The following is a 23,716-nucleotide window of genomic DNA, read 5'->3' as shown; positions in this document are numbered from 1 at the left end:
AGTTGTAGGCTCCCACATTCCCCCATATAGTTGTAGGCCCCCTCTGTGCCTTCCTAATAGTTGTAGGCCCCTCATACCACCCTGCTTCAGTGCTTCATTGCTTCTCTGGTCCGAATTTTTCAGGACACAAGGATGTCGTGGTTACCCTTCTACGGCCCCGCATTAACTTTAAATACACAGGGACCGCCGGGAGGTAGGACACGCAGGGACATCACTGTGTCCCGTGCGTGCACCCATAGGAACAGAGGAGCAGAGCATTGGAGCATCAAGGAAGAGGATGCACGCTTGCCAGCATGGTAAGTTACCAGCTGCATGTCAGCTTTGGTGCTTCGACCACCGCTCCTCTGGTCCGGAACCTACTACTATGGCCTATAGGCCATAGCAGTAGATCCCAACCCCGGACCTGAAAAGCGGTGGTCGGCGCACTAAAGTGGGGCAGTACACAGACAAACAGCCTCCAGCCATACACTGTATATGACTGAAGGCTGTATGTCTGTGGGATAACTATACTGCCAACCTAATGTTGGGGGAACTATACTGCCAACCTAATGTGGGGGAACTATACTGCCAACCTAATGTGGGGGGAACTATACTGCCAACCTAATGTGGGGGACCTATACTGCCAACCTAATGTGGGGCAAACTATACTGCCAACCTAATGTGGGGGAACTAGAAACCTAATGTGGGGCAAACTATACTGCCAACCTAATGTGGGGGAGCTACAATCTAATGTGTGGAAACTATACTGCCAACCTACTGTGGGGGAACTATACTGCTAACCTAATGTGGGGGACCGACAATTTAATGTGTGGGGAAACTATACTGCCAACCTAATGTGGGGGAACTATACTGCCAGCCTAATGTGGGGGAATTACAACCTAATGTGGGGGAAACTATACTGCCAACCTAATGTGGGGGAACTATACTGCCAACCTAATGTGGGGGAACTATACTGCCAGCCTAATGTGGGGGAATTACAACCTAATATGGGGGAACTATACTGCCAACCTAATGTGGGGGAGCTATACTGCCAGCCTAATGTGGGGGAATTACAACCTAATGTGGGGGAAACTATACTGCCAACCTAATGTGGGGGAATTACAACCTAATGTGGGGGAACTATACTGCCAACCTAATGTGGGGGAACTGCAACCTAATGTGGGGGAACTATACTGCTAGCCTAATGTGAGGGGACTACAACCTAATGGGGGGGAACTATACTGCCAGTCTAATGTGGGGGAACTACAACCTAATGTTGGGGAAACTATACTGCCAAACTAATGTGGGGGGAACAATGGTAAGGTAACATATCGAGGTTGAGGGGTAGTCTTATACGGCGAGTATACCCCAAACTCTATATATTAACTGCAAAAGTTGGGGGTCGTCTTATACGCCCAGTCATCTTATAGGCTGGAAAATACGGTAGTTCTGAACGCTGTGTTCATGCTGTGGGGGTTGGCCACGCCCCCTCTTGATGTCACACCACACCCCTCGATGCAAGTCTATGGGAGGGGGCGTGGTGTCACGAGGGGGCATGACAGACCACCTCAGTGCACACACAGTGTTCTCAACTAAATGTTCCGAACACTGGCCAGTGGAGTACCCATTTAACTCTTTAGAACTCCAAAACAAGCTTAGACACACGTCACAATAAATAAATAGTTGCTTTGAAACAATTGTTAAAAACAACACTTAATATTGAAATATTTATTTATTTCAATGACAGTTATACACAGCATTTTTACAGTAACACAGTTCCTATGTAAAATGCATTCTAAATAGTATTTATAGTATGTACATTATTTTTAATACAATTTTCTATACATGGGGTAAACACTGCAGCTAAACCAGAGGATACAAAATAAAACATATAATGTAATAGTGCAAATATAATGTAATAGTGCAAAATTTCATGACTTCTAAATTTAGTGCAGTAAAGCAACCTTCTGGTTCTCGATAAAAATGTTATGTAACTTGGAGTATGTATAGTTAAAGTGCACAGTGCCTCCTTTTTAGTCCTACATTAGTCCTTTTTTATGGTTCTAAAAAGACCACCTGCTTCTCAGAGAAATTGATGTAAAGTGTACTGTGGTAGTCGGAGATTCTTCCTATGCCTCTGGAGTGCTGATAATGATGATCAACACATTTCTGTTTCAGTTTCTGTGAGTTGTAGATACTAAGAAATTAAGATGTGCTAGATATGCATAAGGTAGGTTTTTTTTTTATGATGGGTGCCCAATTCTTAGCACATTAGTTATAAAAGTATCCACATACTGTCATCCCACTTGAGCCACAGACAATATAGCTTGCAGTGATATGCTAATTGCACAACTCCCATTAAAATTAAGGAAGCACTTCAGGATATTTTCTTTTTTCTTTTATAGTGCAGTGGGTGTGGTGTTTGGGTGTGGTGTTTGATCGCTGCATCTACTCATCTAATCAGCCTGGTAGTGCTGGAGTTTCGCCACGTGAACGCCTTAGACTTATAAGTGAGTTGAGATCAGTTCACACTATGTGCAGTTTTGATGTGTTTGCTTCTTTAAAGTGCATTTTTTTATTGCCATGAAGTAAAGGGTGATTTGACCTATAATCACAATTGAGGTGTTTTATGAAGGTGTTCAGACTGTGTTCACAAATTAAACTTCTAATGCATTTTTCACATGCTTTACGGCATTTTGTCAGTTTCTGCAGCGACTTTCCAAAACTGCTGTAAAAATTGCATAATTGCGATAAAATACCACTTTTGCAACTTTTTAGGAAGAATGATGGAAAAAGTTGAAAAAATGCAGTGAGAAAAGCAATATGTGAACATAGCCTCAGAGGAGATGTATAACAAATATTTATTCTGATGCTATAGACATGGCAGCAGTAGTATACAGATCTGGTGTGGGAGGGGATCTGGAAGGTGATTATGTCATCCAGTACTTCACAGAAAATCATCTGACCCAGGACTTGAGTTCCTTGACTTGTGATAACATGACCATTTAGAGTAATTAAAATGAATAGCAGTGTTGGAATAAAACCATTGGCAATGTACAACTAGCTATTATGAGCGTGCATGATATGGGCAAAAAAACAAACAAACTAGGAGCGCCTATTTAATGGGAGCTATGCAAATTCTTTAAAACAGCCAACTCAGCTATTTTTGGCTTCCCAACTACCTAAGTTAGTCAAGAAGGGGCCATGAAGTCCAAGTTTTGGGATGGGAACACCCCATTTCAATCACTGGAAATCATTCATTTTCACGTCAAAGAATTCCCTAAAAGTTTAACTACATAAAAATATGAGTTTATTTTCACAGTTCAAAATGAATATACTGGTCCAGCAGTACATACAGCATAGAATATATTATTATTTTACATTGATGAAATGAAGTTGCCATGTGCCAGCATCATGGACGAGAAGTAGGATGGACTGTTCAGTCAGGGCTCAAACAAGGCTTTAGATCAATACAGTGAGTCTGCAGAAAAGAGAAGCAAAACATAAGTATATATAGTAATAAATATAATAAATAAATAGTTTACTATAAAGTTTTTAATTTTAAAGAAATTATGTGAGACCTAGAGTGGGGAAGGGGGGGGGGGTGTATAACGCTAGGCACCCCCCGCCGATCATCTGTTTGAAGAACCCCTGGTTCTCTGGCAAGCACACTGTTCTCGTAATTGTTTGCCATGCATATTTCTGAACTTTTAGAAGTGGCTGTATCTGGTATTACAGCTCAGTTGGCAAATGGATGATGCTGTAGTGATTTGAAATGCTGGGCACAACTGGTTCTAAAAGTATAATTCTGTGTCTGGTATATTAAGGGGTTTCAGTGCAGCCCCCCTTTAAGAAGATGACCGGTGTAGGTGCCGAGAGACTGTCCCTACTGACCTAATATTGATGGTGTACCCCAAGAATAGGTTATTAGTTTTATAGTCCCAGATAACTACTTTAATAATAAGACAGGAGAAGGTTTTCAGATCAGTAGGGGTCCCAGCACCTGGACCTCCACCGATTAAATAACATGTTACTCTGATATCAGAAATTATAGGTATACCTTGAATTAAGATTATTTGTCAATGCATGTAAAAAAAAAAAATATATATATATATATATTATATATATATATATATATATATATATATATTTTACAGGAGATTTCCATAATCTCCTATGCTTTAGTTTTCCCTCCCCTAACAGAAGATCATGTTAAAGCTTGTAGTACCAACACGTGCTTCTGTACATCTGCTAAATAACATCATGTGAGGTTGAGTTATTTAATATTAGATCATCAAACACTCAGCACACGTGAATGACATGTCTGTCAGTGATACTGACACAGAAGCTCAGCTGACCACAAGTAACATGATCATTTGACATAGATATCTTAATAACAATAATAGCCTTGCCCTATTTCCTTCAGCCATACTGTTCCTATTACCAGTCTAGTTAACAGAGGCTGACCTCACGTAAGTTGGCATTTTATGTTGTGTATATAAAGTATTTAATGTTACCACAAATAGGAAGCGTCATTGTTTGTGACTAACACATTATTTTCAGCTCAGGTGACTCAGCTTTACTACATGACATGATGCTGATATGATACTCATTACTTTTAGTAGATAGCTTCATTGACAACAATGTCCTTGCCAAAAAAAATCATTGCCAACTTGTGCATTATATTGTAAAGATAAAATCAGTCTTACATCGGTGTTTGCGGTGTGTGACCTAGGAAATTTCATTAGTAAATTTTACAGACATGTGTTCCCTCCCATATTAGCTGTGTGTGGTGGAGACCACCCTGCTTCTATAGCCTTCTTCTGAGCTGTTGGTAAGATTTAGACTTAGTTTCCCAAAAGAGTAGCCCCTAACAACCATATTAAGGCCTAAGCCAACATGTGGTCTTCAAAAATATTAGTCATTTTGGTTTATTATTTACCAGTCAGCCCTTCTAGAATGGCTGTAGTACATTTTAGCCACTTTGGGGTTAGGGTTGCTAACTGTCCGTAAAGTCCTGGACACTCCATAAGAACAGAGGACATTTTTTTCACTGTCTGTATATAAGTTTGATGTATCTGTGATTTCTTTGTAGTGGGGTACAGGTTATTATTATTATGAAAACTATCACCTTAAGTGGCTTATGTCCCATGGGAACAAAATATTGGGCATATTAAAAGCCAAACTACCAGATCCTTCTTTCTCCAACATCTGGGCAATATTTGGAAGGCACTACTTTGTTAGCCGATCCCAAAATCAGTGGGTTTAGAAGGATTTTCCTTTGTGCCTTACCAGGTTTAGAAGAATTTCAATGTATGAACCACTGCTCTGATAGTGTCAATAGAAATGAATATTGTTCCCTAAAACTCTGTCTTTTTAGAAATGAAGCTACATTTTACATGTTGGATTACTTACCAGATCATCCCTACTGTATGAAAGCAATGTAAAGGTGTCTTGAAGATATCTTGTCCCAAAGCCCATAATCCTGGTTATAGGGTGAGTAGAGAGTCCTACAACCTGCTTTGTAAAGTGAACAGAGAATGCAAATTTCATATCTTCGGGAGTTCCAACAGAGTCCCTCTTTTTAACCTCATTGTCAACATAGACATCAGCAAGTTGCTTGAAGGAATTATATGAGAAATCTCTGAAGAAGTTGTTGATGGCGGGGTCTTCCTTAATCTGCAGAGAAGACAAAATATAGGTATATGTCAAGATTTCTATTCCTTTCAAACTAATGTCACAACTGATGCATAACATAAAGCTTCTATGCAATGTAGCCACAAGCCATTTATTTTCCTACTACTACTGCTTAAATGCCAGAGGACCCCATTGTGACTGCTAGCTCTGTACCCTCCTTTGGTCATTATATATGCAACAATAGAATATAACCTACTGGATAGTGCAGAAAAATACATTGAGCTGTAAAGGAAGGTTTCCTGAAACAGAATCTCGTTCAATATAACATTTCTTTATTTAGTAGTTCGATTTTTTGGGATAAATGTTATTTATTTATTTATTTTTTTATTAATGCTGAACCTGCCCAACTTAGTAAGATTATGAAGTGGTTAAAGGGGTATTCTGGGCAGAAACATTTTATCCCCTACCCAAAGGATTGGGGATAAGATGTCTGATCGCGGGGGCCCGCTGCTGAGACCCCCACAATCTCCTTGCAGCACCTACATTCAATGCGGGTGCTGAATATCCAGTTTCGGAAACCTCCGGGTTTCCGGGACTGGGGATGTGACATCACGCCATGCCCCCTCCATTCATGTCTATGGGAGGGGGCGTGACGGCCGTCACACCCCCTCCCATAGACATGAATGGAGGGAGCATGCCCCTTTAAATCCACTATACAATTGGCAGTATATATATATATATATATATATATATATATATATATATATATATAAAAAGATCTTCCAAAATACAGTTGCTCACAGTGCAATACTGTGGAGGTATTACTCATGGGGATAGATGTCACATGACTAATCTTGAAGATAAAGTGCAGCAATAGTTAGAACACTTGTATGTGTGGAATGCCATGCAAACAACTTGTCCTTCATCTCTACTTGTAAGAAGTGACTAATATTAAAATCTCCAAACTGTCTCTGAAATGAAATGTGGATGGTAATAGATATTGTCAACAAATTTCACAATATATATACATACACCATACCTTTCTGTTATAGGCATCACCTTCCTTTTGAAGAATAGCAACAATTTTCTTAATCATAGTTTCTGGGGAAAAAACAACAGACAAACGTGTTTATAATATACAAAAATGTACATCTACAAAAACCTTTTTTTACTCAATAAGATTTTTCTTTACATGATGTGCCCTGCATTTCCAGCGTGCTGAAATGTCAATGCAAAGTCTGCTAAACTGTCTTGTGCCCTTATCCATGTGTTGTCTTGTGGAGGTCTTCTCAAAATGACCTTTAGTTTTAATGCTTATATTTGCCTTCTAAAATATAAATAGAATTTTTGGGAAGAATGGGGAGTATTTGACCCATTCGTATATTTGGTGATATAGAATAATCTTTAATGTCATTATGTAGAATTTTCCTTAACAAACAACACTTTTACCTTCCCAGATATAACACCAAATATAAAACCTTTAATATTAATCTTGGTATGTTTGGTATAAAGAATGATAGTAAGGGGTTGTGTATTAGACATACATTCCCCTCAATGTATAACATTCACACACCCCACACTCATAGTTTGTGATTATTAAAGGGGTACTCCGCTGCTCAGCATTTGGAACAAACTGCTCCGAACGCTGGAGCTGGGAGCTTGTGACATCATCGCCCCGCTCCCATGAAGTCATGCCCCACCCCCTCAATGCAAGTCTATGGGAGGGGCTTGACAGCCGTCATGCCCCTCCCATAGACTTGCATTGAGGGGGCAGGGTGTGGCGTCATGAGGGGGCAGGGCTATGATGTTACGAGCTCCTGGCGACGGCTCCAGCGTTCGGAACAGTTTGTTCCAAACGCTGAGCAGCAGGGTACCCCTTAATGTATCTCACTAAAACAATTGGTTCCAATTTATAAAACTGCATCTAATTCTTAAAGGAGTACTCTGGTGCAGAGTATTCCTGCTCCGTCCTGCCCGGGCTGCAAAAAAAATGAAAATAAACCATCTCTCACCTTCCTGGGTTCCTGCGGAGCGCCACTACAGCTGATCGGTCCTCCGGTCCATCTTCTTCATACTTCCGGGTGTAACGAAGCGTCACATGGCGCTCAGCCTATTATGGGCCGAGGCTGAACATCCCAGCGGCCGGTGATAGGCTGAGCACCATGTGACGCTTCGTTACACCCGGAAGTATGAAGAAGATGGACCGAGGGACCGATCAGCTGTAGTGGCGCTCCGCGGGAACCCAGGAAGGTGAGAGATGGTTTATTTTCATTTTTTTTGCAGGAGAGTACTCCTTTAACTATTCGTAAACACTATTTTTGGTTATTTAGGATTTGTCTATTAGGTTTGTGATCTGTCTAATAAGAAATATACAGTGGGCCAATAATTTATAGACTAAATACATTTCCCACCATATGAATAACTTCGATGGAAAGCATCATAACTTTCACCAAAAAAAACTATTAAGATTTTCTTACATAAAGTATTCTTACCCATGTCTTCTGTTCCAGTATTATTTCCCTCCTCATTTAAGCTTTGCTTGCGGTTTCTAACCTCCAGGTTTTCGGTATCTTTCACAAGAAGCTCAATCTCTGTAGATACTTGTTCATAGTAACAGTTTTCATTGATCTCACCTAAATAAATAGCATCAAGTAAATGTATGTGAAGGATCAGAGAGAAAAAACTATTGTTTGACCCCATATTTTATTATTATTATTATTATTATTACTGATTACTTAGCACCCTTGGTTCCAGGGCACTGTACATATAAGGTTTGCAATATATAACACAAACACAAGTATAATGAATGTGAAATAGTAAATGACAGACTGATATATAGGGAGAGAGGGCCCTGCCCATGAGGGCTTGCATTCTATAAGCCAATCAGATCTGCCAGAATCCATTGAAAAATGGGACAGTCATAGATTCATTGAGAACAGAATCCATAAAGTAAATATAAACAAAGCCTCGTATTGATGAAAATAAGAATATGAGAAAACAAGTTGGTAGAAAGATGGTAGCTCAGACCTCAGCAAGGAGAAAATTAGGCGGTCCTATGGGGGACTACAAAAGGGCTGTTTTTTCAGAAGAATGTTTATTCAGTAGGTACAGTACTCTTCATAATTTAACAATCCCAATAGTTTTTCTGATTAGAGATGGGGATGTCCTTTTCTGTAGTATCACTAAGCACATATATTTGTGGTCCATCTCTACTTACATGGTTGAAGTGGATGTGGTCTACAGACATGCTCCAGGGGAAGATTGGTGGGCCTTTTCAGCTTTTTATCTGCATTACTCTTCTTAAAAGAAAGTGCTCTTCGGAGGCTATCTTTTCTAGAGCTGTTTTTCTTTGGAGCCTGATCTGAATGTCCATCGGTAGTCGAAGTCACGGAGCCTGATTCAGAAATGTTTGCTTCTTTTTTAAATAGCTTATTTAGAAAGCTCTTGAACCATGATTGCTTTTTGACAGGGGTGGCCTTGTCCCCGTCCCACAACCCTTTCCACAATATGTCCTCGCTGTCTTTTATACCTTTTTCCTCTAATTCAGCTTGAGGTACAGCAGCGATCTTACTTTTGTTTAATTTATGTGTGAACCTGGTGACATCACTGATTGACCTTTGCAGCTTTTTCTCTTTCTTGCACCCTGTTCTTTTTACTTCACGAGTGCTTATGCTTCTTTGTATGTATGTTTCCAGCACAATTTCAGCCTCCCTTTTCGTTAAAGAAACAAATTTTCCCCTTTGTTTTCTCTCCATATTCGGGCTGAGCTCTTCCTTATTTTGTCTGTATAAAAACAAAACAAAATACATCACTACTTTTCACATTTACCAAGAGGAAATGTGGAAATTGGTTTCTTACAGTGGTTAACATTGCTGCCCTGCAGCCCTAACGCACTGCGTAATTGCAAAAGTAATTCTCATAGGGTTAATTCTTATATGGTGACATGTCCTAGCTAGTGTCTAAAAAAGTATCTAAAAGCCATAATAAATGTGCCCTTTCCTGATACGTTTTATGTTGAACTAAAAAGCAGGTTGCACTGACTTTTCTCTAATGTGTATTAGGAATCTTATTCAGTACCTCAAAACAATGGGAAATAAATACAGTAAAAGCTCTTTAAAGGACCATTAAATTGGAAAATGGTTTCCTAGAGGAGTAGTCCTTTCAATAAATATAATATATGCTATTTAAAATATATGATGGAATATATATATATATATATATATATATATATATATATATCTCAAAACCTGTGCAGAGGCAAAGTTGCCCAGTTGCCCATAGCAACCAATCAGCTTGCTTCTTTGATTTTTCACAGGCCTTCATGAAAATGAAAGAAGCAAGCTGATTGGTTGCTATGGGCAACTGGGCAAGTTTTCCTCTGCACAGGTTTTGATAAATGGAAACCTATGTGAAGAAGCAGGAGTAATATAAATGGGGGAGATTTATCAAAACCTGTCCAGAGTCAAAGTTGCCCAGCTGCCCATAGCAACCAATCAGCTTGCTTCTTTCATTTTTCACAGGCCTTGTTAGCAATGTAAGAAGCAAGCTGATTGGTTGCTATGGGCAACTGGGCACATTGCATCGATTTTATTTACTTTACAATAAAATCCCAATAATAGTATGTTGTAAAGGGAATTTTTCAGCTCTGTATCATGCTTGGAGCTGTGGATATGGTTAGATAACTAATAAAACAAATAATACTTGTTTCTTAGCTGTTGTAAAATTATACAATTATGGAAAGAAGACATAGTATTTGTAAGTATATATCAGCTAAGAGACGGGAATTATATGTTTTACTACAATATTATGCAAAATAGCTCGAAATAATACACAATCATTCATTATAACAATATTGGCGTAATCATACATATATGTTTTACCACAATTAGTGTAATGATACATAGTTACCAGTTTTATTTGTTGACACATATATAAGGATTGGATATGCCATCAATATGTGAATAGGGTAGGTCTGGCTGCTGCAATGTCATAGTGCAGTGGTCTTCAACCTGCGGACCTCCAGATGTTGCAAAACTACAACTCCCAGCATGCCCGGACAGCCGTTGGCTGTCCGGGCATGCTGGGAGTTGTAGTTTTGCAACATCTGGAGGTCCGCAGGTTGAAGATCACTGCCATAGTGTATGAATGAGAGTGTTATTGTGCTGCCAATACTACAACTGTTTTGTTCTCATGATCAATGTAGGTGCCAGCTGTCGCACTTGAATATATAACATATCGAAGGCATATCCTATGAATGCCATATATTCCATATATTATTATTTATTAATGTAGGTGCCCGCTGTCGCACTTGAATATATAACATATCGATGGCATATCCTATGAATGCCATATATTCCATATATTATTATTTATTAATGTAGGTGCCCGCTGTCGCACTTGAATATATAACATATCGAAGGCATATCCTATGAATGCCATATATTCCATATATTATTATTTATTAATGTAGGTGCCCGCTGTCGCACTTGAATATATAACATATCGAAGGCATATCCTATGAATGCCATATATTCCATATATTATTATTTATTAATGTAGGTGCCCGCTGTCGCACTTGAATATATAACATATCGATGGCATATCCTATGAATGCCATATATTCCATATATTATTATTTATTAATGTAGGTGCCAGCTGTCGCACTTGAATATATAACATATCGAAGGAATATCCTATGAATGCCATATATACCATATATTATTATTTATTAATGTAGGTGCCAGCTGTCGCACTTGAATATATAAAATATCGATGGCATATCCTATGAATGCCATATATTCCATATATTATTATTTATTAATGTAGGTGCCAGCTGTCGCATTTGAATATATAACTTATCGATGGCATATCCTATGAATGCCATATATTCCATATATTATTATTTATTAATGTAGGTGCCAGCTGTCGCACTTGAATATATAACATATCGATGGCATATCCTATGAATGCCATATATTCCATATATTATTATTTATTAATGTAGGTGCCCGCTGTCGCACTTGAATATATAACATATCGATGGCATATCCTATGAATGCCATATATTCCATATATTATTATTTATTAATGTAGGTGCCAGCTGTCGCACTTGAATATATAACATATCGATGGCATATCCTATGAATGCCATATATTCCATATATTATTATTTATTAATGTAGGTGCCCGCTGTCGCACTTGAATATATAACATATCGAAGGCATATCCTATGAATGCCATATATTCCATATATTATTATTTATTAATGTAGGTGCCCGCTGTCGCACTTGAATATATAACATATCGAAGGCATATCCTATGAATGCCATATATTCCATATATTATTATTTATTAATGTAGGTGCCCGCTGTCGCACTTGAATATATAACATATCGATGGCATATCCTATGAATGCCATATATTCCATATATTATTATTTATTAATGTAGGTGCCAGCTGTCGCACTTGAATATATAACATATCGAAGGAATATCCTATGAATGCCATATATACCATATATTATTATTTATTAATGTAGGTGCCAGCTGTCGCACTTGAATATATAAAATATCGATGGCATATCCTATGAATGCCATATATTCCATATATTATTATTTATTAATGTAGGTGCCAGCTGTCGCACTTGAATATATAACTTATCGATGGCATATCCTATGAATGCCATATATTCCATATATTATTATTTATTAATGTAGGTGCCAGCTGTCGCACTTGAATATATAACATATCGATGGCATATCCTATGAATGCCATATATTCCATATATTATTATTTATTAATGTAGGTGCCAGCTGTCGCACTTGAATATATAACTTATCGATGGCATATCCTATGAATGCCATATATTCCATATACTATTATTTATTAATGTAGGTGCCCGCTGTCGCACTTGAATATATAACTTATCGATGGCATATCCTATGAACGCCATATATTCCATATATTATTATTTATTAATGTAGGTGCCAGCTGTCGCACTTGAATATATAACTTATCGATGGCATATCCTATGAACGCCATATATTCCATATATTATTATTTATTAATGTAGGTGCCAGCTGTCGCACTTGAATATATAACTTATCGATGGCATATCCTATGAATGCCATATATTCCATATATTATTATTTATTAAACTATTTTCGCCTGCAGAACTCACCTTTCTGTATCCATCCTAACTTGTGCACTGTTTTAGTTCCTCTGTGGATGTCACTGGACAGCTGCTTCTCTATGACTACATGAATGTGATCTCAGATCCTATTTATAAGCCACTGAGCAGGTAAAGCGAAGATAAGAAGCTCAGCCTCCTGGAGTTTCCCAACAATGCATAGAAAGCTCGCTCAGCTCCGTCATCTTCACTTCCTTATTGCCATAGGCTTTGTTTCTTAGCACTGTATGGTAAACTGAAACCTGTTTTACATGATAGTGAGAAATAGAAAAGGCTGTTAAGAGTGTAAATGGGAAGGGGGTGATCTGCAGGCCCCTATACTCACCCCTTACAGCAGTGTTTCCCAACCAGTGTGCCTCCAGCTGTTGCAAAACTACAACTCCCAGTATGCCCGGACAGCCGTTGGCTGTCCGGGGATGCTGGGAGTTGTGGTTTTGCAACAGCTGGAGGCACACTGGTTGGAAAACACTGCCTTACAGAGTTACAGTAACCCCCCAACCTGCGATGGCCCCGACATATGATAAAATCGACATACGATGGCCTCTCAGAGGCCATCGCATGTCGATGTCAGCATCGACATACGATGCTTTTATATGTCAGGGCCATCGCATTAACTGCTATCCGACAGCGCAAAATGCTTAAGCTGCTGTCGGATAGCAGTTTAAGCATCCCGGGCAGGTTTGCCTACCTATTCCCGCTGCTCCGGGTCCACTTCGCGATCTTCCGACATCTTCTGCATCTTCTCCAGGGTCCGGGCCTCGCTTTCTGGCGTCGTTATTATGTCACTACGCACACCGCGCCGGCGCAGCAGCGTAATAACGTCACCAGAAAGCAAGGCCCGGACCCTGTAGAAGATGCGGAAGAAGCCAGAGGATCGCGAAGAAGACACCGGAGCAGCGGGACAGCATCGGGAGCCCCTTAGACAGCATCGGGAGCGGTGAGGACCTGGTCCGGAGTGGCGGGGACAGGTGAGTACAGCTTCCTATACTTTACATTGCACGGATCCCTCAACATACGAGGGATTCGACAAACTATGGGTCGTTTGGAACGAATTACCATCGTATGTTGAGGGACCACTGTATAAGGTTTTGATGTGTGATTGTTAAAAAATTTAAAAAAGTATGTTACTGGGCCAATAACCCCTGAAAGACACAGGCCGGCATTTATCATTGTGTTTACCCTTTTTTTCCTGTCTAGATTTGCCGCTATTTTGGCGCAAGTGTCCTTTGTTTTTTGTTTTTTTTGCGCCTTTTCGTTTACACATTTCTGATGATTTTTGAGTTGCAATCCACTGATTTTGGCAATACGCATGATATAAACTGGTTTTATGAACTGCACCTTTTTGTGAAAAGTGCAAAACCACCGAAAAGTCTCTAAACTACACCAGCCCAGACTTAGGGTGGGTTCACACCACGTTTTTGCAATACAGTTTTTTATCAGGTTTTTGATTAAAAAAAACGGATTCCTCAAAACCTGACTAAACTGTATCAAAACGTGTGTACAAAGTTTTATCTGTATACAGTTGAAAACCGTATACGGTATGAAAAATGATGTCCGGTTGCATCCATTTTTTAAGAAAAAAAAAATACGTTTTGAACTTTTCACTCCATTATGAATAAAGTTTCACTTGTTTGATTGAAATTCCAAGAAAAAAAACTGTGCAAAGTCAAAAACCGAATGGTGAAAACTGGATGGAACCGTACACACATACAGGTCTGTACGGTTCCCATTGACTCCCATGTTAAAAAAAAAACGTATACGGTTTAATACGGTTTTTCACCCGGATCAAAAACCGTGGTAGGCCACGGTATTCTGGCCAGAAAAAAAATGTAAAAAAGTGTGGTTTGAAAAACGGAGACAACCGTATACAATATGGTGCATACGGTTTTGAATGGAAAGTCTATGGCCACGGTTTGCTGTACAGTTGCATACGTTTAAAAAAAAAAAAACGTATCCAAAAAACTATAGAAAAATCGTGTTGTGAACCCACCCTTAGCTTAGCATTTTGGTGTATGTGAAGAGTGAATTTTCAGGAAATGTGACCTGCACAAAATTTATCAAATGCTCTGCGACCATTTAATGAATCTGATGCTCCTATACATTACCAGCACACAAAAGGTGTAGAAAAATGCTTCACTTACACCTACAATGATGAATGCACCCCACAGTTTGTTTTATTTTTATTTTTAATTTATTTTTAATTTTTTATCCTCGCCTTCCAAAAAAAATATAACATTTTGGATTAACATGGCCATTCGAAGGTATGTTTTTACAAGTTGTGCTTTTTAATGGTACCCTTTAATGTCACCATATAATGTGCTGAGAAACCAAAGAAATTCGTGTAGTGGGACAGGAAAAAACATGGGCCGGCATTTATCATTGTAGGTGTAGGTGAAGCATTTTTCTACACCTTTTTTTTGTGTGCTGGTAATGTGTAGGAGCACCAAATTTATTAAATGGTCACAGGGTATTTGATACATTTTGTGCAGGTCACATTTTCTGAAATTTCACTCTTCACATACACCAAAAAGCTTAGCGAAATCTGGGCGGGTGTAGTTTAGAGACTCTTCAGTGGTTTTACCCCTATTTTGCGCCTTTCCATCCATATCATGCGTGTTGCCAAAATCAGTGGATTACAACTCAAAATCAGCAGAAATGTGTAAACCAAAAGACACAAAAAAAGCACACTTGCACCAAAATATCGGCAAATATAGACGAAAAAATGGGTAAACACAATGATAAATGCCGGCCATATTTTCTTGGGTGGGAATTACATTTTTAACAGTGCCTATTATTTGTCCATAAAATACACCGTTGCACTATTTTCAGGATAGGAAATGATTGTGATCCCACCACTCCTATCTGTCCCAATCACTCAAACTGGGGTGCCATGCCCCCCCCCCCCCCCCTTGAGTAAAGAAGTGGGCGTACCTGCAGAAAAGGGACTAGTGTCTTTTGCTGGGTAACAACATATATATATATATATATATATATATATATATATATATATAGTTTTTAACCCCTTAAGGACTCAGCCCATTTTGGCCTTAAGGACTCAGACAATTTAATTTTTAAGTTTTCATTTTTTCCTCCTCGCCTTCTAAAAATTATAACTCTTTTATATTTCTTTTATATTTTCATCCACAGACTAGTATGAGGGCTTGTTTTTTGCGCGACCAGTTGTCCTTTGTAATGACTTAACTCATTATATAATAAAATGTATGGCGCAACCAAAAAACACTATTTTTGTGGGGAAATTAAAAAGAAAACTGCAATTTTGCTAATTTTGGAAGGTTTCGTTATCACGCCGTACCATTTACGGTAAAAATGATGTGTGTTCTTTATTCTGAGGGTCAATACGATTAAAATGATACCCATTATTACATACTTTTATATTATTGTTGTGCTTAAAAAAAATCACAAACTTTTTAACCAAATTAGTATGTTTATAATCCCTTTATTTTGATGACCTATAACTTTTTTATTTTTCCGTATAAGCGGCGGTATGAGGGCTAATTTTTTGCGCCATGATCTGTACTTTTTTTTGATACCACATTTGCATATAAAAAACTTTTAATAAATTTTTTATAATTTTTTTTTATAAAATGTATTAAAAAAGTAGCAATTTTGGACTTTTTTTTTTTACGTTCACGCCGTTCACCGTACGGGATCATTAACATTTTATTTTAATAGTTCGGACATTTACGCACGTGGCGATACCAAATATTTTTTTACGCTTTTTGGGGGTAAAATAGGAAAAAACTGACGTTTTACTTTTTTATTGGGGGAGGGGATTTTTCAAATTTTTTTTACTTTTACTTTTACATTTTTTTACATTTTTTTTTTACACTTGAATAGTCCCCATAGGGGACTATTCATAGCAATACCATGATTGCTAATACTGATCTGTTCTATGTATAGGACATAGAACAGATCAGTGTTATCGGCTATCTTCTGTTCTGGTCTGCTCGATCACAGACCAGAGCAGAAGACGCCGGTAGCCGGAAGCAGGAAGCAGGAAGGTGAGGGGACCTCTGTGCGGCGTTCTGAATGATCGGATCCCCGCAGCAGCGCTGCGGGCGATCCGATCGTTCATTTAAATCGCGCACTGCCGCAGATGCCGGGATCTGTATTGATCCCGGCACCTGAGGGGTTAGTGGCGGACGCCCGCGAGATCGCGGGCGTTGGCCATTGCCGGTGGGTCCCTGGCTGCGATCAGCAGCCGGAATCAGCCGCGCATGACACGGGCATCGCTCCGATGCCCGCGGTTATGCTTAGGACGTAAATGTACGTCCTGGTGCGTTAAGTACCACCGCACCAGGACGTACATTTACGTCCTGCGTCCTTAAGGGGTTAATATTATTTTATTATGTGTTGTGTTCTCTTGTGAGAAGAGGGGACTGTGGAGGCCATTGAGTCAGTGAGTCTGTGAATGGGAGTTATATTGGCTGTGTATTGTTAGGAGCATCATTATAGCTCACAGCAACCTCCTATTGCTGCCCAAAAAATTTATTACACCAACGCTAGGAACCACTTGGAAATGTTTCATCTCCATAGACGGCAATGCATTCCTGAGTAGATTCTATAGAAAGCATTGCCATGTCAATTCTTTCTGTGGAGGCCGTAATTGGAATTTAACATCTGCTGCATTAATTCCATTGGAGCAGAATCTTATTGAAAACAATGGAATTCCTGAACGGAATTTTTTCGCTGGATTGCGCTTGGAAATTCTGCCACAGACAGAATACTGTCCATAGGAGACCAAACCAGACAGCCACTAATACCGAATCAGCATCTTTAGTTATCCTGCAAGTAATTAATAGGGCAAGTACAAATACCATATTTCTCTCAAACTGAACTGTGTGTTGTGTACTCCAGCTATTTCAAAACTACAACTCCCAACATGCCTGGACAGCCTTTGGCTGTCCAGGCATGCTGGAAGTTGTAGTTTTGAAACAGCTGGAGGCACACTGAAAAATACTGTTTTAGCACCAGCCTAAGAAACAATTATATATAAAAAAAAAAAAACAGTAATACCCCTCTAAAAATAAATCGATACTCTGTGATAGGCAGTAATTCTGAAAACTCTGTGGAATGGGGTCAACTACCTTGGAGCCATAACGGCACAGACCCATAAAGGTTCAGACATTTGGGCACAACTTAACCTTTGATCTTACAGTAGACTGTTTTTTGCAACTGTGCTGCTTTTAAAGGAGTACTCCGCTGCTAGACATCTTATCTCCTATCCAAAGGATAGTTGATAAGGTGTCTGATCAGGGACGTGCACAGACATTTTGGAGGGCAGGGGCTCAAGTAAAAAAAAGAGGGCACTTCTCATAATTTAAAAAACGTCTGCCAGACTTAATGGGCAGATGTGCTGCGGCCCAGGGATACAGTGGACTCCCGCCGGGCCTCCTCCACATTCCTAGCCCCCATAAAAGTTGGTGTTTTTGTAAAATAAAGAACAGTTTCTATGAAGGTCTGCCATGTGTATATACACTTTGTCTGTGCTACCAGTCTTATTTACTGAGAACATGTGACAGCTACCCTATAATATACTGTATTATAGAGGAGATTCATCAAAACCTGTGCAGAGAAAGAGCGGTGCAGTCGCCCATAGCAACCAATCAGATCGTTTCTTTCATTTTGCAGAGGGCTTTTCCTCTGCAAAGGTTTTAATAAATCTCCCCCTATATGCCCCGGTCTGACCTCTATATGACAGAACGTGCACTGTACCCGGCCTCACCCAGCACCCATCCCCAATCAGCCATCCCCAATCACCCAGCACCCATCACAAACACCCAGCAGCCATCCCCAATCACCCAGCACCCATCACCCAGCACCCACCTTATGCAGGAATCTCCACACAGCTCTGGTTCTTACACTGAAGAGATGGACACCACACTAATATATGCTTACATTCTACAATATACAAGAGTTGGAGAAAAAAGAATTATAAATATACAAAGACGGCCAGGCATAGCACAGCATACAGGAAGGAGGCAGGGAAGCTCCGCCTCCATTGCGCACAAGACTGACTTCGCATACTAGCAATGTGGGGCAATACTTTGAAAACGGCTGGTCCACATTTAGTAAGTATAACATTATCTTTCTCCTGTTCTCCTGCACTGTAACCTAGTGTATTGGGTTTAGTGCGAGTAAACAGCCTGTCAGTTTCTCTTTAATTATATACCTTACCCCCCTTAATGATCTATATACTGTGCCACCATTCAAATTAATTTATTAATTCCCTATATACTGTGCTTCCATTAATTAACTATATACTGTGCCACTGTTATTTAACTATACTGTACCACCATTAAGGATCTATACACAGTGCCAGAATACATAAAAATATAATGTTCCAATATAAATAAAATATATTCTGTGCTTCCATAAATTCTCTATATAATGTGCTTACATTCCTCTATTAATTCCCTAATAATGTGCTTCATACAATACATACAAGCAAATAACATAAAGACACATACAGTACATAAGAAATATACAGACATACATAGAGACACTTTGACACATACATACAACATGGAATATATACTAAAAGATATAGCCAACAGGCACATCATACATACAGGTTCACACATACATTCACTCACAGATTATATATATATATATATATATATATATATATATACACACACACACACACATAGATTCACTTGCTCACATATATACACACATACATAGATTAACTTGCTCACATTATATATATATATATATATATATATATATGTGTGAATCTATGTATATGTGTGTGTATATATGTGAGCAAGTGAATCTATGTGTTTGTGTATATACAGTATATATACACACACACATACATAGATTCACTTTCTCACATATATACACACACATATACATAGATTCACTTGCTCACATATATAGGCACATACACAGAGACACACACACACATATATACACACATCATACAGACACACTGACATACAATCACTCACATATATACACTGTCACTTATACTAAGGGCCCAGCCATCCCTCTCTGCACAGGCACATACATAGAGATACACACACATATATACACATCATACAGACACACTGACATACAATCACTCACATATATACACAGTCACTTATATTAAGGGCCCAGCCATCCCTCTCAGCACAGGCACATACAAAGAGATACACACACACATATATTCATACACACACACTGGCATACAACCACTCACATATATTTACAGTTACTTACAGTAACCAACCCCTCTGCATAGACTAAAGTTTCTGGCCGGGACATGCTGTGGCCGGGACATGCTGTGGGCGGGACTTCTCTCTGTCTCCTCTGCTCCTCTCTCCTCCGTGTGGAGAGGAGCAGAGAAATAGCTGATAATGACAGGATGAGTGGCGCCCCCTTCCTGCAGGGAGGGCACAGCACCCTCCATTAAACCCCATACAACTCCCCAGCAACGGATCCTTTTTACTGCACCTGTCACCCTGAGTCTGTAGCTCCTTTTGTGAGGGCACTTTAGGGGCATGTGAGGAAAAGGGCAGGGGCTCCAGCCCTCTTTTACCCCTATGTGTGCACGTCCCTGTGTCTGATCATAGGGGACCCACCGCTGGGGTCTTCTGCAGCACCCGGCACAGCCCTGCGTGACGTTACGCCACACCCCTATGGCCCCTTATGTCAATGGGAGGGGGCATGACGGCCAACATTCATAGACATGCTCCAAGCATTCTGAACAAAATGTTCAGAACGATGGGGCACAGGAGTACCCCTTTAACAGAAATAAATAGGAAAAAAGGGAAAGCCACGTGTAGGGTGGGTGGTAGAGATGATCACATTTTTGAAAAATTTGAAAGATTTTTTTAAATTAAACAAACGGAAAGGTGTGCAAAAAACACCATGTGCCACCTACACCACCAAGTATTGATGTGATGCAAAGACCTCTAAAAGGTGGAAGGGAACAACGTATGGTCCACTGTAACCGGTGGGGGTAAAAACTTCCCCTGTAAGGCCTTACTCTCGCCCTATTGATTCCCTTCATGGCAAGTGTTACTCACCCTTAAAGGCCGGCCCCACACAGGAGACTCTCTCTATTTCCAACTTTAAAACCCTGGGAAATGGCAGTGTTTGTAAGGGGAAATACGGAGAGGTTCCTGTGTGGCGCTGCCCTTTTTAGGGCGGGTAACACTTGCCAAGAAGGGAATTAATAATGTGAAAGTAGGGCCTTATAGGGAAAGTTTTTACCCCCACCAATTACAATGGACCATACGTTGTTCCCTTCCACCTTTTTAGAGGTCTTTGCATCACATCAATACTTGGTGGTGTAGGTGGCACCATGGTCAATCTACTCTGATACATCAGGCATTAGTGGGTGGAAATCCTGGCTGATGCATGCCTGATTCATCTTCACAAAAGTCAGTCTCTCCACATTTTTCGTGGACAGACAAGTTCTCCTTGGAGTGACTATGGCCTCCGCCGCACTAAACATCCGCTTTGATGGCACACTACTGGCCGAACAGGACAGCACAGAATAGGACAGGATAGGGGATAAGATGTCAGATCGCCGCAGTCTCACTGCGGCACCCCGCTATCATTACCGCACAGAGCTAGTTCGCTCTGTGCGTAATGACGGACGATACAGGGGACAGAGCAGCGTCACGTCAAGGCTCCACCCTCGTGACATCACGGCCCGTCCCCTTAATGCAAGTCTATGGCAGGGGGCGTGACGACCACCACGCCCCCTCTCATAGACTTGTATTGAAAGGGGCGGGCCGTGATGTCACGAGGGGCGGAGCCATGGCGTAACGATGCTCCGGCCCCTGTATTGCTCGTCATTACGTGCAGAGCGAACTCGCTCTGTGCTGTAATGATAGCGGGGTGCTGCAGCGGGGATCCCGGGGATCCCCAGCAGCGGGACCGTGGCGATCTGACATCTTATCCCCTATCCCTTAGATAGGGGATAAGATGTCAAGGGGTGGAGTACCCCTTTATGGTCCTGCTCCAGATCTACCTGCTGCTGATGAGGTGCTCCACTATGCGGGTGAAGAAAGCTACTCATCAACGACTGTAGACTCAGGCTGCTGCTGATGGAGCTGGTACTGCTCCCGCCGCCCCACCCCTCCCCAGCAGCCATGGCAGTGGAAGGTGAGCGCAGAGGGCCCGCCGCGTCAGACCTGCGAGAGGATGAATGATGGTGCAGATAGGCATCGGCCAGCTGGCTACGTAGGATGTCTCCGCAGCAGGTCAGTTTATCCTCCCTCTCAGTGGGTGTGAAAAAGGCCCCCATTTTGTGCTGGTAGCGAGGGTCCAATAAGGTGGAGAGCCAGAAGTCATCCCGCTGCTGAATGCTGACAATTCGGCAGTCACTACGTAAGCAAGTGAGCATGCATTGTGCCATTGGAGCAAGTGACTCCGAGGGACTCCCTGCCTCCATCTCCATTGCATACTGCCACGGTGTGTCTGGGTCCTGTGTCTCGCCTTCCTCATAACCTTCTAGCTCCTCTAGGTGCTCCTGTTCCTTCTCTCCTAGTCAGATGACTAGAAAAACCACTCATCTTGCGAAACCTAAACTGTGCTCCACTGTACCCCTTCTCCAGTACAGCCCCCACAGGGTTCATGTGGCTGTGAGATGTAGGCACCATGTCTCCAGTGCCATCGTTTCCAACACGTGTTGTGGTAGATGAAAGAGTGGAATGACGTCGTTCATCCCATGATCCTGGTGACTAATAATGTGGCTTCCTCAAAGGGCCTGAGCAAACGGCAGGTGTCACGTATGAGCTGCCACTGGTTGACACTGAAGTTACTCAGGGGAGTCCCGCTTGGATAATCAAAAAATCCTATCCACTTGGATCATCAAAAAAATCGGTGATGGCTTTTCTCTGTTTGTATAGTCGGTCCAACATATGGAGAGTGGAATTCCAATGTGTGGAAATGTCGCAAATTAGGCTATGTTGGGTGATTCCGTTCTGACACTGCAGCTCAAGGAGGGTGTGTTTTGTGGTGTACAAGTGGCTGAAGTGTATGCAAAGTTTCCTTCCCATTGTTAGGATGTCTTGTAGATGGGGGGGGGGGGGAACACTTCAGGAAACTCTTGACAACTAGATTGAACACGTGTGCCATGCAGGGCGCATGGCTCAAGCTTCCTTCCATGCAAGATGTTCTTCCGTTGTCGGCCACCATGGTTCCCACTTCCAGTTTTTGTGGAGTAAGCCATGATTCGATTAATTTTTTAATGACTTTTAGCAGTTTCTCCCGTGTGACTCCGTTCGCCAAGGCAAACCATGTGAAGAACAGCGTGACACCGCCGTGCCCTGCACACATGGTAAGCGGGAGGGACACTGAGACTTATCCATGCAGTGGAGGTTGAGGAGATGGTGGAGGATGAGGTGGCAGAGTCGCACACTATCACAGGACCAACGGCGTGAGATTGTGGAGGCAGAAGCGACGTGACCTGTCCAAATTGCTGTTGTTGCTGTGCAGGAACCACATTCACCCAGTTGGCCTTAAAGGACATGTATTGTCCCTGCCCGTAGTTACAGCTCCACACGTTGGCACTGCCGTGCACTTTGGTACACACCGACAGGCTCAAGGACTGGCCCACATTCTGTTCCGCAAAATTGTGCAGGGCTGGTACTGCCTTCTTTGCAAAGAAATGATGGCTTGGGACTCTCCACCTCAGGTCAGCACAAGCCACCAGTTCTCTGAAAGGTGCAGAGTACACCACTTGAAAAGGGAGGGACTGCAGCATGAGCAACTTGGACAGGAGCACATTGAGCTTCTGTGCCGTTGGAGGAGTGGGCGTATACTGTTGTGTCTTAGACATGGCTTCACCGATGGATTCACTGATGGAATGACTGACTCAAAGTAGGAGAAGCATGAGCATCTGGAGCGACAGAAGATGGGAATGACACACAGTTCCCTTTGGCTGAG

The 23,716-nt window shown here is 41.0% G+C and overlaps 1 protein-coding gene across 6 annotated transcripts; it reads right to left on the bottom strand.

The window, feature by feature from the left end:
* Positions 1-1,754: 1,754 nt before the first annotated feature.
* LOC130357961 (uncharacterized) lies at positions 1,755-12,949 on the bottom strand. 6 transcript variants are annotated; one of them, XM_056560742.1, is made up of 6 exons: positions 10,069-10,142; positions 8,834-9,399; positions 8,109-8,249; positions 6,656-6,717; positions 5,395-5,658; positions 1,755-3,460 (listed from the first exon to the last, which is right to left on the bottom strand). In XM_056560742.1, the coding sequence occupies exons 1-6, from the start codon at positions 10,098-10,100 to the stop codon at positions 3,419-3,421; spliced, it is 1,107 nt and encodes a 368-aa protein (XP_056416717.1). In that variant the 5' UTR covers positions 10,101-10,142; the 3' UTR covers positions 1,755-3,418. The 6 variants fall into 6 exon arrangements, with proteins under 6 accessions (XP_056416717.1, XP_056416718.1, XP_056416719.1 ...); XM_056560743.1 differs by lacking the exon at positions 10,069-10,142 and adding an exon at positions 9,864-9,903; XM_056560744.1 differs by lacking the exon at positions 10,069-10,142 and adding an exon at positions 12,797-12,949 and having other exon boundaries at positions 1,756-3,460.
* Positions 12,950-23,716: the final 10,767 nt, after the last annotated feature.

Source organism: Hyla sarda, chromosome 2 (assembly GCF_029499605.1).
Source record: "Hyla sarda isolate aHylSar1 chromosome 2, aHylSar1.hap1, whole genome shotgun sequence".
Lineage (NCBI taxonomy): Eukaryota > Metazoa > Chordata > Amphibia > Anura > Hylidae > Hyla > Hyla sarda.
This window is presented reverse-complemented; position numbering and strand designations above follow the sequence as displayed.